The sequence below is a fragment of the Enoplosus armatus genome, chromosome 23 (assembly GCF_043641665.1).
Source record: "Enoplosus armatus isolate fEnoArm2 chromosome 23, fEnoArm2.hap1, whole genome shotgun sequence".
NCBI classification, from domain to species: Eukaryota; Metazoa; Chordata; class Actinopteri; order Centrarchiformes; family Enoplosidae; genus Enoplosus; species Enoplosus armatus.
In genome coordinates, this window is record NC_092202.1 from 10,628,535 (window position 1) to 10,647,297 (window position 18,763).

The 18,763-nt window shown below is 42.5% G+C and overlaps 1 protein-coding gene across 3 annotated transcripts in view; it reads right to left on the reverse strand.

The window, feature by feature from the left end:
- The window catches only part of dennd4c (DENN/MADD domain containing 4C), a 30,092-nt gene extending 12,662 nt beyond the window's left edge, over positions 1 to 17,430 (reverse strand). For 2 of the 3 annotated variants that reach the window (XM_070930182.1, XM_070930181.1), the window contains exons 1-7: positions 6,507 to 6,805; positions 2,818 to 3,070; positions 2,659 to 2,728; positions 1,363 to 1,532; positions 974 to 1,215; positions 765 to 831; positions 586 to 644 (exon numbers count right to left, since the gene is read on the reverse strand). In XM_070930182.1, the coding sequence (XP_070786283.1) occupies positions 586 to 644; positions 765 to 831; positions 974 to 1,215; positions 1,363 to 1,532; positions 2,659 to 2,728; positions 2,818 to 3,070; positions 6,507 to 6,805 (1,160 nt within the window). Of the gene's footprint in view, positions 1 to 585; positions 645 to 764; positions 832 to 973; positions 1,216 to 1,362; positions 1,533 to 2,658; positions 2,729 to 2,817; positions 3,071 to 6,506; positions 6,818 to 17,279 lie in introns of those variants that run through there. The other variant, XM_070930183.1, reaches the window with a different exon arrangement.
- Between the last annotated feature and the right edge of the window lie 1,333 nt (positions 17,431 to 18,763).

The window sequence follows — 18,763 nt, forward strand, 5'->3', positions numbered from 1 at the left end:
ACTTTTTCAGAACCTAATATGACCTTTTAGAGGGCTTTGTAATTGTGACTCAAAATTAATTTCCTTTGTCATATGGTGTTTCTGAGATTTAGTCTAAGCCTCGTTAATCACAATCACAAAGGCAGCAACAGCAGTGGGTCACATTAAGTGGAATACCAATTAGTAATTGGTAAAGGCCCGACAATCACCATTTTTGAGTTTTCAGGGTTACATAAAGTAGGAAAGAGGCCAGAGGGTCACTGCTTGAATGGCTCGTATCAATTGCAAACAAGACCGAATTATGCAATGTAGGAAAAAGTCTCTGAAAACTGATGATGCCAGAGGCTGTTTTCACAGTGTGAGGATTTGACCTGGAAAACAACTAACATGAATGAATGCATTTGCTTTTTTTTCCTGGAACAATGCAGGTCTTTTCCTTTCAGCCTGCTCAGCTGTTTTTCTTTTAGACAAAGCACAGAATATGCACTGAAGGACAGCTACATTTAGCTTGAAGTGGAAGCAAAACTGTCAAAGTCTAAAGAACAGTAACAGAAAATATTACTTGTTGCAAAATAATGATGTTAAGCACTGTGAAGCCCATTGTACCTGAGGGGTAAGGGTGTACACACAGGCTGGGAGAGGATCAAGGTGTCATGTGCGGAGAGCTGAAAGGAAAAATGTTATAATGTTCATATAAGGAACTATAAAAACAAAAGATACACATGTAAACATATATTTTTGACAAGACTGACAATTATTAAGAACATAAAAAGAAAACACGTCACCTGGACTAATATTCTTGGCCTTTGAGGGGAAGGAAATGACACATTGTGCATGAAGTGTGAGATGTGCCTGTTGAGAGAAACATACAGAATGTCTTCAAATTCTTTTACAGCAACAATATTCAACTTAACAAAACGTGAGCTTTGAGATCTGCACGGTGCTTAGCATTAATGTCCCCAATGAATGTCAACAGCTGTAAGTAGATTCTTACTTTTCAATGGGCAGTGGGTGTGGGCCTGAGACGGAGAGCTTGTAGAGGAACATCAGGAACTTGCGGAAGGACTCAAAGAAGGGCCAGCGGGAGAGCAGGCAGATGCACTTATTGGTGTTTACAGGCCGGTTGGGGATCATCTTCTTCTCCACTGTGGTGAGAAGGCCCAGCTGGATCTTCTGCCTCTCGCTCAACAGATCCACTGGATATGGCTCGTAGAACTGGATGGCTGATCCATACACCTGCAACCAGAGATGGACAAATCGCTTTAGTAATTTTGTAACCTTTTGGCTCCCTAGCCAGTTTAGTCTTTTCAAAGAGTACAATAATTGGGTAATACTATTGCTTGCTACATCAATGACAGCTTGCTCTTGGCTGCTGCATCTCACCTTTTCACCAGAAGAGATGGTTAAGACAAACGTGGAGAAGACCGGCAGAGGATCACGCGTGTGTGGTGCCCAGCATTCGATCTTGGCACCCATGGGCAAACAGAACAGAGGGACAGATTCTGACAGAGGAAAAGACTCATAGTCCTCCTCTGGGTAACGAAAGATGAGACCTGGAGAACAAAGAAAACAAGTGATCGATATATACGCTGTGATGTAGTAGTGTCGAACAAAATACATCCCAAAGTTTGATCATTTAAGTGCCAGACTCAAACATCCAGACAGGCTACAATTCTCACTTTATTTCTCTGTAAGGATTAAATAAAAGAGGCTCTAAGAAAAGAGAGATCAATTACTATCATTTCTGATGAAAAGTAGTAATCAGTCTGTATGCTTTGGTTTCATTTTCAGGAAATAACTGTTCTGCTCCTCAGTGTAACTTGTTGTTTGGTGAGATGCCGTTCTGACAAGACACACACATTCTTATGTGAACATGAGCATACAAAAAAAAACAAGCCTGCAGACACACACACACACACACACACATAAAGGGCGTGGCAGGAAGTGCTGTTGTCTGAGATGATAAACAGCCGCCTCACAGGAAAAAGGCCGGCCAAAAAGATAAAGTCTGCATGTGTGTCAGCATGGGTGCGTGTGTGTGTGTGTGTATTACTATGAACACTGATTATACGTGTGTTGTGCAATTAATTGTTCCAAAGGCCAAGCTGTTAAGGAAGCATTCGGTCGGTGAAAATGTCACACTACAGTTCAGAAATGCCAGCTGCAATAAGCAGTAACTATCTACTGCAAGATCACAGACACACACTGACGGTGCCGCTGGCTGGAGGTTTGACAAATAAACCTAACGGAGGCTGATTGTGCCAGCACACAAAGCCACACCATTTCCAACTACACTGCATTTTTTATATTGATACATAACATAATTTAATATGGCTGCTTAAGTCTTAAACTTTTCTAACACCCATTGTTATCATGTATGGAAGCCTATTCCTGCCAGACAAAAAAAGATGAATGAGTTTAGTATTACTATCTCATAATTTTGATTTAAAAAGTCAAACTTTAGACTCACTTTATGTCATAATAATGACTCAGTATCTCATAATTATGACTTGAACTACTCACTGCATCCTTTCTATACATAGACTTATTGTCTTACCTTGTCTTTTAAACAAATTTAAAATAATAACAATAAAATCAAGCTAACTGCAGACCTCTGATGACATTGCTGTGAATTTCTAACAAGGTAAGCCATCAGAAAAAGATCTAACTTTTACTCACCAGCTTTGTAACTGATGGAATTGGACGCAGATACTGATTTCTTGTAACACAGGAACACATTGGAGCCCCACTGAAAAGGTTTAAAACATAGATATTAAAAAATGCGTTCTCTGACTGATGATGCAAAAGTGCTAGCTAAGGAATAAAAGTCAGACTTACCATGCCACAGTTGAGGTTCTTGTCCACCTTGCAAAAGGTATGTGGTGGCGTCTCACCCTTGCTGGTGACAATGACGCAGATGTCGGTCACTGCCAGGGAGTTCTGAGGCTGGACGGGTGGCGCTCGGCGGAAGGTGATGAAGATGCGCTGCGAGGTGGCGGAGCTGTTGTTGACATTGGCGCAGCGGCCGTATGGAGTGGCCTGGATGACCTCGCAGCCCTGGATCAGACGCTCCTTACCCTCATACAGCACACTGATAAACACAACAAACAGGAAGTAAACATGTTAGCACATGACAATGACACAACACATTTTATGGGCCAGCAGAGAGGAATAAAGACGTAACCGGAGAGAAAGTCTATACTACTGTCTTCAGTTCTAAAGGTTCAGAGTGCAAAAGGGATCTAAATGATGTGGAAATTAAGATGGCAAGCAGCAGAGCAGTGCAAAGAGCTGGCATGCCCTCACAATTAAGTGTCTCAGAGAGAGGGCCGTCAGTGGAATCAGTTTTGCTGTCTTACATTTCTTAAACAAACTTTGCTGCCAAAACAGCTCACATTCTGATGATGCAACAGTTTACACAGCTTGAACACTAACAACAAATCAGTAGACTGACTGTAAAATAGAAGAATATAGGAACAACAACAGATAAACCAAACAGTGGAGGTTTTCTGCTGGTGTGGCTTTCCAAAATGGTGAAGGTGTCAACCACAAGCTCCTGGGTTATGAGCTAAACCGACTAAAGCAAAGGCTTCCAGAGAATTCAACAGGGTGGCAGGGGAAAGATCACAACTATATTTAAAAGGATGCTTTCCCACTACTCCCTATGTCTAATTCATATTTCCATCAGCTATGTACCAAGTCATACTTTCTGACAGCATGCAGACAATAGAATACTTTGCACAGTGACAGAGGGAAATATCTGGTTCTTTAGCTGCTAAATGCTCCATTATGTTCACCAGCTACTTGCTAACTTTGACTGCGTGCGGTTTGTTGCTAGGCAGGTAGCGTACAGTGGGTTTATTAGAGCTTTTTTGCCGATAACAGCTGCCTGCTGTGGCTGGAAACAACGCTGATGAGAGCCAAAACTGTAAAGTTGCAGGCCATGAAACCAAAACAGTGAGCTGAGAGACACTGAAGCGCTACGCAGAGCTGAGGGGAACTGCAGAATCTATTTGATCAATTTACAGCCCTGGTGTACAAATCTGGCACTACAAGGCTGCCATATACACATATCAATCCACATTCAGACTGATTTAGGGGAAAAACTGCATTCTTGAGAGACAATAAGCAAAAGGCCGAAGCTGTATGGTGAGGATAATCTGGTTCAGTGTGTGGTCAGCACCACTTCTTAAAGCTCTGGTTTCCTTTTGAGGCCTCAGTGAGAAGCCCCGTCTTCAATGGGTGATGTGATTCAGACATATTTACCAGCTGACTCATTCAAATCCCAGACAGTAAGGGAAACCTATCAAGATTTTCATATCCAAGTTAGCACAAAACAAACACTTTGAATTTAATAATAATGGATCACTGCCAAACATTATTATCCTGTTGACCTGGCTTCAGATTATATTTTAGATCTTTTAGTCCTTAATGAACCTTTGCGTAGTTTGGGATCCTCTGGCAGTGGTCTTCTGTCTCTTCCAGAGTCCAGGCTGAAAACTAAAGGGGCCAGAGCTTTTGCCATCAGGTCCCCGAGGAAATAAGGCTGTCTGACTCAGTGCCTTCTTTTAGGTCTCTTCTAAAAACGTACTTTTATCGGAAAGCATACAGTGATTTTATTGAATTGTCTGTTTATTTTATTGTTTTTTAATGTCTTGCTTATTATTTTTCATTTTGCCCTTCATGTATTTCATCATTCATTTTGGTATTTTATTTCATTTTTCTCTCTTTCAGTGCTCTATCGATAAAGCTTAATAATATCATTAATATAAAATGTTTTGTGCATTCTTTATCACTCCTGCTGTGGAATATCACACAGCTAAAAGTTGCAGACAGGAAAGCAATCAGTGCCCTGCTGTGTTGGATCTTTTTTGCATGAATGCAGGGCTTCTATGGTGGCATGCTCCATGTCCTCCCTTTCCATCTGGACAATGCAATGTGGGAGGCCAGAAGCTGCGATTGCTGCCCTCTTTAAACTTAAGACAGACCCCAAAACACTTTTTTTTTTTTTTAATCTTGAGCAGGCTACAGGGCAGCCATCACAGATATAACAGTCCGAAACACTCCATTTATTCTGAAAAGAGTGTGAGACAAACCTAAAGAGGCCAGGAGGACAGTTGCCAGCAAAATTCTCATTTAGGCAACAAAAACAGGGTCCTAATGGGCACAGTGAGTCGTGACGCTGCTGAGCCTCGGGCTGGGAATGCTGGCTTCACTGACAGCAGAGGTGGCAGGAGGAAGAATGAATGATTTACAGGTTGCTAGTTTTTCATTTATTCTTTGCGGTGGATTAATTCTTGCAGGTGGAACAGATCAGGAAGGGAAGACACTGGCGTTGCAACATGGCCAACAATATTTACTAACCTGCTCAACCAAAACAGAACCATCAGGATCATCAAATCACTTATTAATAATAGACCACAAAGTCATGAATTTTACATTAGCAGTCTCTTAATATTATCCCTGACTGCAGCAACACAGAGAAGAAGCTGGTGAAATCTGTTATTCGGTCTCATTAAACTGCATGACTGATTTGGTGCTCCAGCCAAGGAAAAAAGCAAACTGTAAAGCAGCCTGACAACGTGAATCCTCGAACACAAGTTTGATTCTGTTTTCCCCACCCCACATGTTATGTTGGCATGCTAAGCAGGATTGCGCAACCGCTTATAGGAAACAAGACTTGACATACGATCTTCTGTTTACGCTCAGAGCACCAACAGGGTTTCACATGAAATGAATCAAATTCATCACGTCAGAGAGCGCAGTCAATGTGCTGCTATCTTCATACAGCAACACCAGTTTTAATGAAAGGAAAATCTTTCGGAGAGAGAGAGCAGAGTGTCATCTCTTGAAACTGGAAACTCCAGTTTGTTAGTCGGGGACACAAATAGGCTTTCGACAAAGACTAAGGTGTGTGGAGATCTGAAAGGCCTCAGGCGGTTGCATCACTGTTCTCAATGAAGTATTACTGCATTGATATTGCTAGTTCATTCAGGACAGACGAGTTAACGGATATAAAGCCCTGGTGATGAAACGTAGGTAGTGCTCCTCTGTGAATAAGTGAGAGCAGCTTTAGGCTTACTGTTCTGGATTAAGTAGATCATGATATAGTTCCATAACATATCAGAAGGAAGCAGGAAAATGGATGGATAGGAGCCAAGAGGAGTGGCTGAGAGGGAGAACACCATGACGCAACAGGGGCGAGTGACTGAAGTCGTCAACACGCCTACTTCCTCCCACCTCTGAAAACATGTTTCTTCATGCCATCAAAGTTGAATTAAATATGACACATATGACACAAGAATCAGGAGTTCACTGGTTAAATTAAGGCCAAATCCAGAGTTAGCTTTCCGACCGACTAAACTATAAATTGGTTATTGAAGTTGTTGTTTTACTCATTTGAAGAGTTTGGTCTCATGTAATGCGTAACAGTGGAACTGAAGCCACTCACAATGAGTCCCTTGCTGCTGCAGTCATATTCACATTCCAGATTACAAACGCTGACATAAACAAAACTGCTGACTAACCCAATGTCAATGAGAGGAGGCTTCCCTCGACTCCTCTTGTAGCACAGAAACAGCTCTGGGCTCTTAAGACTGCCATGGTTAAGGTTGGCTGGCTGGCCGCTGTAGGTGCTGTCGATGCAAGTGAAGCCCTCGGGCACAGCCTCTCCCGCCGACCTGTTAATGACGGCCAAGTCGGTGATGGGCGCTTTGGGCCCGCCAGACTTGGTCTCCGACAGGTCCTGCTCCAGGGGCGTGGACTTGTCTGTCAGCCCGGCCACCACAAAGTAGTCGGTCACACGGTGACCCTTGTCCTCGATCATGGCTGGGCGTACCTGGAAGGAAGAAAACAGAGAGTTTAATTTGAAATGACAGTTATATAGCCTTGAGTAAATTTGCAGTAACAGCCAATGAGAACAAAAGCAAAGCTCTTACATCTCACTTTGGGACAGTGGGGTGGACTACACATGCAAGCATACACAGAATGCTAAGTAATACTGTGGCCGAGGCAATAAAAGGATCCTTTAAGACTTTCTGCACCACAACGAAGCAAACAAACTGGGGAAAGACAAGGGGCAATGAAGGGACTGGATTTGTCACTAACACTCTTGTCATTGTACATCACCGTACCGCTCCAATTATGTTGAGAGTTAACGGCTGCAGAGAGCCATGGGAGAGCAGCCGGGCCCAGAGGAATGTTCAGAAATGCCACAGAGAGCGTAAATCACGCAGACACCAAAGCCTATAAAACGGCTGTCGCAAATTTGAGTGACAAAACATATGAAAAGCGACACCCAAGTGTCTTGTGTATTCTGTTAATTTATTCTTTTTTAAAGTTTGAAGTAAAAGGGGTTACTGTTGAGTCAAGACACCAAATTTAGCTGTCAGTAACTCAGTTATCGGTTACAAGGAAGCAATGTGTTGTATTTTCAATGACGTCTCTTCTTCATAAAATAACAAATGCAGTGAAGATACAAACTGATAATATGTGCATTCAGGAACAGTATGACTGAAATAAGTTATTTCTTTTAATAACCTTATCAAAAATGCTTTGGAATGTGTCATGTTTGATGAAAAATAGCCCAGTTTTCACAAGAAATGAAAGGGCTCTTTTGAAGTTTGTAACAAGGGAGACGCAGTATATTTGAAAACTGCTGCTCATCATTTATCTGTCTATTATGGTGCAAAGGAATTGTGTTCCTGAGCCAAAGAAAAAAGCACTTGACTTAACAAGCATGGCCAAATAAACAAAGAGTGGATGGTTGTCTAAGAAGAGAAAGAGAAACTTATAGCAAACACATCCACATCGCCTTCAAAGAACTGTTGGGACCTACACAGGAAGTTCAAATTTTTCCAGTGGTGAGTCAGCTGTGGCAAGAGGAAAAAAAAAAAAGAAGCCTCTTTGTACGGCTAAAGCGAGCACAGACATCCCTGTACTTCATGGTGCAGATTAATACTGACCATTGTAGTTCTTTCACTTTCACCGATCGATATGATAACAATGTTGCTGCTGCAAAACTTCTGTCACATCATTGTGAAGCCACAGTGCGCGCATTCTGACAGGCAACATGTCAACATGTGACGCTGTTTCCAGCAGCACAGTTGGTCTATCTGCATGTGCAGGAGATAGTAGTGCACACTGGAGTCTGCTGGCTGCAATACAGTTCAGGACATCCGCTGGCTTGTGCTGTGGAAGGAGTGGCAGGAGGCAGACTGACCTGCCCGGGAGGAAAATTGTTCAGCCACAGCAAACAGCAAACAGCTGATGCACTTTCCACACATTTTCCACACAAGACAAAAACCTTTTCCAAACTTTGAGCCTGCTTTCTTTGATGTCCACAGACTATACAGCATGCATTCTTGGGACAACAATGGCATGATGTGTGAAAAACGTAATGTTTAATTCCTTTGAGCAGTATATAAACCCGCATCTCATTGAATGGTAAACACAGCACTGCCTTTTAGCTATAAACTTGGCAATTTGCCCATGTGAACCTGTCAAAATGGATCTGTTTCAAGTATACTGCCAGCCTTATAGTCCAGGTAGCTTTGAAGCATTGTAGCTGGATATTTGCCCAGAATGTGGCCCATTTATTCATTACTCTTTAAAACAATGTCGGGAAACATTCAAATCAAAGAGTGTAACCGTATCACCACAGTTTTATGTCATATCCAAGCAGAGACCAAATGACTTAAAACTTTCCGTGAACAAAAACGTCAATAAAAGTGCAACAATGAAGATGGGATGGATTATCAGCTCACTCCCACAATTTTTTCAAGGGGGTCAGCTGTTGAAGTAACGCAGGAGGGAAAAGCTCAGAAGGGTTTACTCTAGATCTCACAGCTAAGGCAAGAAAGAGAAATATCCAACTCATATTTTACTTCTTAAATGGGGATCACCCCTGTGAATTCACTTTGTTTCAGATCATTCTGAGGAATGTCACTGAAGCTCACGTCCTTATTTGTTCTTGAAGATAAAAGTCGTAAAAGCCTAAATGATTCCAGATGTGGCTTTTCGCAAACAAAAATTAATGTCTGTCCAACTCCTTTAAAAGCCGGGATACTTTTGACTGGATCCAGCTCTTATTTTATGATGATCCACAACAGCAATCTAGAGACATGGAGCTGTGTTAAGACTTATTGCTCTGAAAAGATTTGCTGCACTGTATCCATGGTTACATCTTGCTGGTCAAAACCCTATTCAAAAGAAAAACGCTGTTGTCAGACTATATTTGCTTTATAACAAAACCACACTATTAAATGTATTCTCACCAAAAGGCAGGCCAGTAAATGTACTTGGGTGGTTTAACCAGTGACTGGATGGTGTTCCTGCATTACTCTTGTGTACTTAATGACTCTTCGGGCTAATAATAAGGCAAACAAGCCTTATTCTCCTGTACCAGCAGGTCACAGGTCAGCAGGAAAGGACTGTGTGTGGGCGCAGCGCCTCACTTTCATACAAAAATGTATTTTCTTTTCTTAATTTAACAACTCATTTTTTCCAAAGACTCTGCTCTGCTGAGTAACATACACATTTGAACCTGTGTCACAAACATTAGCCTCTGCAATTCATCTGCTCTGAAATGGTAATGCTGGTATAAAAACATCAAGGCTGTGAGTCATCTAGCTTCCCGACAGCATAGGCACAGATCACCATGAAGTGTCACAGCAGGGAACAGAGCAATGTTAACAGAAAAAAAAAAGAAAAAAGAAAAACAAACACTATCCTGGGCAACCAATGAATCAACATGTACTTCACAGAGAACATTAAACAACATCAACCTCCCACAATCTGATACCGACTTTTCCCTTATATTAATTGGGATTGTTTTTTTGTTTTGTTTTTTAATATTTTTGGGGCATTTGTTTTGCCTTTATTGGACAGAGGTGAGGTGAAAAGGCAGACCGGAAATGGGGGGAGAGAGAGTGGCATGACATGCAACACGACTGGAGTCGAACCGGCAACAATTCGGATATCAAGGCTCTACGGGATAAATCTTTCCATTTCTTTGCGATTTTCTATAAAAAAACAAAAACAAAAAAAACAGCCCAATTATTTGAAATTCTGCACTTACCCAGAAACTAGGCTCCCTGTGTACCAGCTGCTGTTATCTTCCACACATACACAACCACAGACACCTGCTTATACGCAATTCAGTTCTGTCAGCATGAGGATCGTTCTAAGTCTGCATCACATGTATGGTAGCATCAGCAGGCTGCTTTACCAAGGAATATGATGTGTTGATATTTCAGGGACTTCCCTATGAACACAAAAGAAATTAAATGCTGTCACATTATTTCCTGTTCTAATGAATAAACAGGGTGGACGGTAGCGATGCAAAGCAGGTATTTGTTGTGGAAAGGTTACCATAACATGGTAGATTAGTCAGCCGATGACACTGTCGCTGAACACAACATATATACATTTTTGGCCATTTGATATATTAGTGCTGATATCTGCTGTATTCTGGACTACCAGCAGGTCACAAATTACCACCACTGACACTGAAATGAGTATTCATGTTTCTCTGCAAGGCCAAATAGACACTGGTGTTTGGTGTGCACACAACTGTCGACACACTCTTAATGCTGGAACAGTTTGTGTCAGTCCCCTCTGCCTCCAACACACCACAACCATACAAATATCTCTTTGTGACAGCCCATGATAGACAAACATTGGCGCTGCCATGGCAACCCAGCCCTAACAATGCCAGGCAGTGCGACCCTGAGCTGCGACTAGTGTTACTCTAGCTGAGGAAACTGATCTCCACATCTTTCAAGGGTACATTTAGTATAGCTGACATGTTCTCTGCAGTCTGCCATCAGCCACGTCGGAAAAAAGTCCAGCCTCTCAGTTTTGGATTTAAAATGGCAGAGGAGGCTTGTTTTATTGTCCACTTTTATGTCCGGCAAGCAAATAAAATATGGTAGCGGCCATAAGCGGTGATGGTGTTGACGGTGGGGATTCGAGTAAAAGCTATTGTAAACAGAAGTGACCATAATATTTAGGATTTTCTGCCCTTCTCGTTCTGCACTTGTGACGGCATGCAGGGTGGAAAAAAACATTCAGGAAAACTCTTGAAACCTCGAGGCACAAATTGTGAAGCTTCTCGGGTCAAATGGTAAAATGACTGCGTCAGACTGACAAACTGGTCCATTAAATTTCCACTGTATGAAAGTCTTGTGTTGTAACTTGAGCCCCTGCCTCTAAAAAGGTTGTGCTCTGCCCCTCCTTTCCCATGTGAAAACCTGTTCCTCTGTTCCTCCTGAGCCCCGGTGATCGAGTGTCACGCTCTTTGTCCAGGTTGCACTCAGGGACTAGGGTCACCACAAACCATGACAAAAATACTATGAAGCTTTAGAGGACACCTATCCTGACCTCTTACTCTGGAACTGGTTTCTGGCTTCCTTGTAGCTATGGATTCTTAAAGCTTAGGCCTTAACGTGGAGTGAGCCTCCAGTACACTTTGAGTTTTAATGTATAATGCACACAGTAGATACTGTATACACTGTTTCTTCATCACTAGAATTAGCTCAAACTACCAGTACGACAATTTAAAGTCAGACAATACATTTGTCAACAGTTAGAGGTTTTGACATGCCGCTTATAGCATGGTATTTATTCTAGTGCTGCAACGATTAGACAATTAATGAACTTACTCTGAAAATAATGACATATGGCATGACTAGGTGACGATGCCACATGCCTGTGAGTGAAAGCCAGGCAACAGCCAACGGTTCAAACGCAATTGAATTTAAACCAACAATGCGTAACAGGTTTTTCACTACAGATGCTCCAACTGGCATGGTGGTCTTACAATCCCCTATCAAAGCTATTCAATCCATGATTTCCCTGCCTAATAATCCACCATTGTTGCTTGATTTCTAACAAATGGGCATCTGAGGTAGTCTACAGTCCTTCATCCCCACATGGACTAGAGGTCATGCAGCTGGTGGCAGCAGGACTTCAGATCCAGTCAAACAGACATTGGCTTTCATGCTGCTCTGTGATCATTTAGAGAGGCATGTAGGGGAGGGAGACCTCTCCAGATTATTGTAGATAAGACAATTTTGGAAGGTGTAATGGAATACAACACAATGTAATGTATCAGTGCCTCCAGTACAACAGCCTATTGTTTCAGTAACTAGTAGTACAGAGGAATATATTAACATTTCAGATTAGGAAATCCAACTGAGAAAGTAACATGAGTAACACTTATCACCTGAGGCAAGTCTGTGCGTTCAAAGGTATTTTGAGCTATTAAAGATGTTATGTTTGTGGAAAAAAATAGGAACCAACTACAAATTAAAATCTGTGATCACTCTTAGTTCCAAAATCCTGACTGGATCATTCCTCGAGGCCCCAGATTTCCCTGCACTGGAAAGTCTTGCTCCTTGACAGTGGCACTGGTCTTAACTTGCTTGCAAACGTGCCAAAGGTGCAGCCCAACAACCCCTGAGGGCAGAGGGAAACTCTCTAGCTGCCATAAATAAAACCCGGGAGGTCCTACTCCTACACATGCGTGATGTTTGTTCACTTCTAGCACTTGCCTGGTGTTAATGGCGCTCACCTGGCCAGCCCCTTCATTTCCAAGGTACCAAACTCAAAGCTAAGAGGGACAGAAAGATGACGAGAAAGAGGCAGACAGACATAGTAACAGAGATTACTCTATTTAAGTAAACAGAGCGGAACCCCTTACTCCATCCCCCCATGGTCTGCCCCACAATGATCTCATCCCTTTCACACAAAAGAGCCTGGAGGCTCGTTCCCCTGGGGTGAAAGAGCCTGCCTGCGTGTGTGCGCATGCACAAGTCTGTGGTGTCTGTGTGTGTGATGCTGGACAACAGACAGTGCTGTGTCTGTCTCGGTTATTTCAGCAGGAGCGCAGCCACGCAGATCCACTCACAGTTTGTCTGAAACAGCAGCTGAGCATGACACACACAATTGTCATGCACTGTACCTTGGACAGATAAGAATAAAAAGCACTGTTGTAAATGTGTAGTAATTATACAAGGGAGCGGGCCGACCCTTGGTTATATAGAGAAGGAAGGGCTGACCGCTCTATTGTGACAAGTGTACATGTATGTGAGCTTCTGTGCAACTTATTCATCTTCATGCAAGCAGGGCTGCTGAAGTGCACTTAAAGTCATTCCTGAAAGCTCAGCTATGCCCACTGACACAAAAAACTGTCAAAAGAAAAAAAATGAAAAAGCGATTTTATTTCAGCTGTAACAGCCTCCAACACATTACCCTTTCCGCTCCAGTGGCAGCCGCCGAGCCACGGTGTGTGTCGGCTTCTGCAGCACCAGTGCCGGCCTCAAGTGCCACTCTGTAGCTCTGGGCTTTTGGAGGGTCTGTAGAGCAAAGTGGCCCTCCCTGCCACCTGTCATCACAGTGTGCTGTCGGCGGTGAAGGCCAGACTGAGTATAAGGTGCCAATGAGGTGATGAAACCTCCATTTTACAAGGCGACAACCAAAGAAAAACCCACCGCTCTGTGCCTTTTTCTTTTCTCTGAGGTGGAGCGTGGGTTTGAGGGGAGATTAACTCAAATTAAAGCCAGTTGAGTTGCTGTCTGATTGAATTCATATGGTGCGCTCATAGTTGGCTGTTAAACTGCGGTCTCCTAATTAATCATAACAGTGTCTTGTGATGAGATAGCCTTCAGTTTACGACACAGAAAAATACAAATAAAATGACTTTTTTGTTAATGCTGAAAAAAATATGACCCATTAAAGGCCAGAAATATATTAACTGTTCAATATTTGCTGTTCAGAGTTTGTGAGAGGTGGAGCATTCACAGTCTATCAGCTTTTTGGCTCCAGATAAGCCTGTGTGATAGCCTGACACTATCATATCCATATGCTAACAGCGTCTCTCTCGCTCTGCACGGCCTGAACAAAGCAAAAGACCAACGGTGAACTCTGTTCCTCACTCGTGTTTGTTTAACCCTGGCAGCTGTTCTTATACAGAGGCAATACGTAAAATCTAATTTCATTCAGGGACTGACGGCAGCCGTCAACACACTTCTCAGAAAAGGTATCTGACTGCCAAGACCCACTGATAACAGACAATGTGTGTTACGGGATATTTTGTTTTGTTTCTTTGGGCTGTTCTGCTTGAATATCCTAAACTCTAATAGAGCAGAACATGTCTGTCATGACACTGAAATACTGTCCTGATATTTACAAGGTGTAACGTTACTAAACAAAACATGTTCACATATACGCTACAGCTGCAAGAAATATTTTTTAATCAATAAATATGCACATATTTGTATTGCTTAATCTATAATGACTATAAATACTGACAAATGGCCATTTACCAAAGCCACAGAAATCACTTAAAATTGCTCAGTAAATATGCCAGTTAAAAAAAAGAACACAAAGCAGTCAATTTGTAATGATATAGGATATTTAAAAAATTGATTTTTTCACATTTTCGAAACTTTTACATAATCAAAACTGTCTTTCATTAACTAAGTGACCAATCGTTTCAACACTATAACAGATGTCCACTAAAGTCTATTACAGAGGACTCACTGTTCGCCTATAGTATTTTATCTCTGTAAATCTTTGTCATTACAACAGCCATCGGCACTAGATCCCTGTTTAATGTTTTGTCAAGATAACATCAAAGCAACCGGCAGCGGCTAGTGACTAGGAGCAATCAGGGGAGAGGCGGCACAGATCCTAATAACTGAATCTGAAAACATCAACTTTTGGGTCAGTATTTACACTCCACAAAGACCTGAGCATGTGCTTTCCAGAGAAAGTGTTTGCTGAACTGTGTCAAAAACAACTGTTGCCTGCAGGGCAGCAGGTAGGGTCAGGCTTCTCACAACACGACACGAAGGTTAGACAAGGACAGTGACAAGCATTTTAAATCCAGTCAAATTATTTAAAGTTTGCTGTGAGATTTGACTTGCTACAGTTGAAAACAACCTGGGGGAGGTTAGGCGATGAGAGGCAGCTTGAAGCAGTGAGGCTAGGCTCAGCAGAAACGTCACAAGACTGGCTCCCTCCTGGAGCGTGACAGCCCGGCAGACAGAGAGCATTCTTTCCACTCTAAGGAGAAGGGAGAGAGGGCAAACTCATTGCCCTTACTAACTAGCTGGTGGATAGTAGCTCAGGCCAGGCCTACTGAGAGAAGACGACACACCAGGGTACAAGGGTCAGAGGAAGGAAATAGGTTACCTGAGAGGGTTTCTGGCTGGATTACAAGATCCTCGTTGTTGCTCTTTGGCTAGGAACAACTATCTGGAGTTAATATGTCTTAAGACATGCAAACAGGCAGCTTAACAAAATGCGCTGAAGTGTGTCAGGTAAGTATTGGCTCAGCAAGCCCAAGAACAAGAGACACCATGTAAAAACATTTGCAAAAGTAATAGGGATGGTGAAAAAGAAGATCGGGTTGCTGAAGTGTCCTTGAGCCAATGACTCCCTACAAGCTCTGGGGATGCTATTGTGTTAGACTGACAAAAAATATATAGTTAATAATTATTATCAATTAAGTGTCAGTTGAAATACAACTATTGAAACTTGAAATAGCAAGTGCTGGAAGGAGTTAAGTTTCAGTGGAACTTCAAGCTTTGAAAGGAGTTGTAATGTCAGTCAAAGTGTAGGTGATGAATTGACCAAGAAGTGTCAGTTGAAGTGGAAATCCTGAAAGAAATTAGTGCCAGTTCAATTGTAAACTGAAAGACTTTGTCAGTTTAACGTGTTGGCTTAAGTGCAAGCACTGAAAGCCGTTGGAGTGAGTTGTAGAAGATGTGGGATTTTGTTGTTCAGAGATGAAGACCTTGAAGTGTCAGTTTAAGTGTACAACAGTTAAGGTGTTTTCTGCTGCCGAAAAGAATTGTAGATTCAGTGGAACTTCAAGCTCTGAAAGGAGTTGAAACGTCAGTCTTGGGAGACACTCCTCTCACTGTCTGACAGAACGAATTACTGGCTTTTCTCACACTCATCAAAATCCTATTTGACTTTCGCCTTGGCAACCACCAAGTTCTTCCACAGCCTGTTGCTGCTCCCTTATCCAATCTACTTCCTTTCCTTGGTCACCTGACAGAGCCTTTGAACGACCAGCAGCAGTGACAAAGTGCAAGTTCAATGTACACAAAGCCACAGTGCAGCCATGACCTATTTTATACCTGCTGCCTGTAGCAGTTAGTAGGAGGCAGCATTCGCTCCACTCCCCTTTTCCAGCCGCTGTCAGGCCAAGCCAAGGTCAAGAAAGACATTTTTCTGCTGCGTATCCACATGTCAATGGCTCAGTGCTGATGCAATTCTGCAAGAGCAATTTCCACCATTTACTCCCTCCACAAGCCTCGATTATTCTGTCACGTCTAATCTGACATTCCTGCAGTCAGGTGGTAAAACACCTAAATTAAAATGTGAATACCATCAGTGCAACACAAGAGGAAGTGCCGTCCCCGGTTCTGCTGGGACTTGTGCCACGGCTGTCATAACAGGAACATCACATGCGTGCCGTGAATCACCAAAAAACGGTGATGGGAAGCTGGAGTAGGGTGTACTCTGCTGCCCTTAAGGGTTGGCTGGCAAACAGTCAAGTGCTGAGACATAAGATATGTGAGCACCTTGGCTTTGCATTCAATGCCATTTGTGCTCACTCGCACAGCCACAGAGCCAACTCTACGTCCTAGGTTTAGGGTCACACAAATGCAGACATGGCATATTCACAGAGAAAATCCCTGGATAAAAGCAAGACACATGCCCAAAGGAAAGTCAGGCTAACACATACATATCTTGGGTACAGTCAGAAACTCCAAAACCCCCCCTGCTAAAATCATTTTTTCCCCCCTAAACATCTCTTTGATTTCAAGAAGGAAATTCAGTTTGTGTCTGAGGGGCAGACACCTGCAAGGTTAGGCTGGCTCCAGGAGAGCACAGTCTGATTATCTGGCGTCAAGGAGGGAGGACAGAAGAGGAGGGGTGAGGAGGGGGGTGTTGTATTCCCAACTGTTGCATCCGACCCATAACTAGGTCAACTTTCATGCAGGAAATACACATCACCGCGGATATAACAAAAGAAATGTCCTGTGATCAGCCTGTGCAGTGATACGTGGCTGTCCCTCTTTCCGCGGTCGGATAACACGCGGTGGAAAGTGTAGAAGCAGACCGCAGCAGCAGCGCAACACCAGGAAAACGCATTTTCAGCGGGTGACCTTAGTTCTACACAGGTAAAGTCACCTTAAAAGAGTTTAACTACTCTTTCTCATTCCAACGACAAACTCGGCATAGTCTCGGCTATCTCCATATTCAAAAATATGTGCACTTACCAGCTGTTTACACTGCAGCGAAAGACAATGTTGACATGTAGGCAACTGGCTGTTTTTACCCGCTTGATATATTCCGTATTTCTGTTTGTGCAAACCGAAACAGGTTAAACCAGGACGGCGCTCGCAAAAAAAGAAAGGCACTTCGAAATACTCCTTTGAAACTTTGCTGGCCACTTCTTCGCCACACTTTCATCTGAAGTTGTCGGCGGAGGTAGGCGCCATGTTTGTGTCTGCGCTGATAGTTTTGTTGGTGAGCTTTCTTCCTAAACGTCTCTTTCAGACTGGAACCGCCCAGAGAAGAGGAGAGGCTACAGTCCCCGCTGCAACTGACACAGGCTGGCCTCGAGGAGCGCTATCAAGCTAGGCCACGTAAAACCGGTATTTTCCGGCGTGTCTTTTCAAAGTAAAACCCCTTAATGGTGAACAAATGTGTTGCAGCTTTCAGAATAAAGTTAATTTATTTATTTATTTATAATAGTAGTATCATACTTCACTACATATGTATTATAATATATTATATATTATGTATTATATTATTAAGTGTTATTTTTAAAATATTTTTAGTGTATAGTATACTACATAACACTGATGCGTTTTCATATATTTTATATTAACTATTATACATACATAACTAGATTTATACTGATATTATATGTACTACATACACTATAGATTCCACAATTACACCTACATAAGACAAAGCCAGTTGCACTACTAGACTCAATACTTTTACACACCTATTTGCACAATGTACAAATCACGTTTATTTATCGAGACGGACCTTGTTTTGTTGGGGAAACCTATAGGGAGGCTATGGATAAGTAAACATGAAGTGCAATTAGGAATAATGGTATTAAGTCCTTGCTATTCGGACACTTAGGTGGACATACGCATGGGAGTCAAGCGCACGGAGGTGTAGAGACATTAAACTCCAGCAAACTTCTGTTTCAAAACTCTCCCCCAAAGGCACAACCTGGTGGCGCAAGCCGTACAACACATCCACAAACATTAATGCTGCATAAAATACATCATGAACACTGGATCCTGGAAAACATGTTAGATCCGTATGTCTTGGAATATCATGCATAGACATGAATTTCAAATGAACCTGTTGAGCGGTTAACTCATGAGTACGCCTGCTTGATACCTGGTTATTCATTAAAGCAGCTATGGGGAGTTTTCACTGTTGATTTGCTTGACCAATTTAAGCAAATGAGATTGAGGACAACTACGTACAAGAAAAAGAGCATAGCCAGAGCATTAAAGCGAGCATGTGTCATCTTGCATTGAGTTGTACTCATGGCAGTGGTGATGAAGAAGACTGACGCATTGTTCCGATAGATGAGGGACAGATCTTAACTCCCTATTGGTTTCATTTTCATTTCAATGAATAAACCACGGAGTGATGGGCTTTATGATAATCATTCACTGGCACATGACTCGGCAACTCATACAACAGCAGCTTTATCGGTCAGCAAATACTG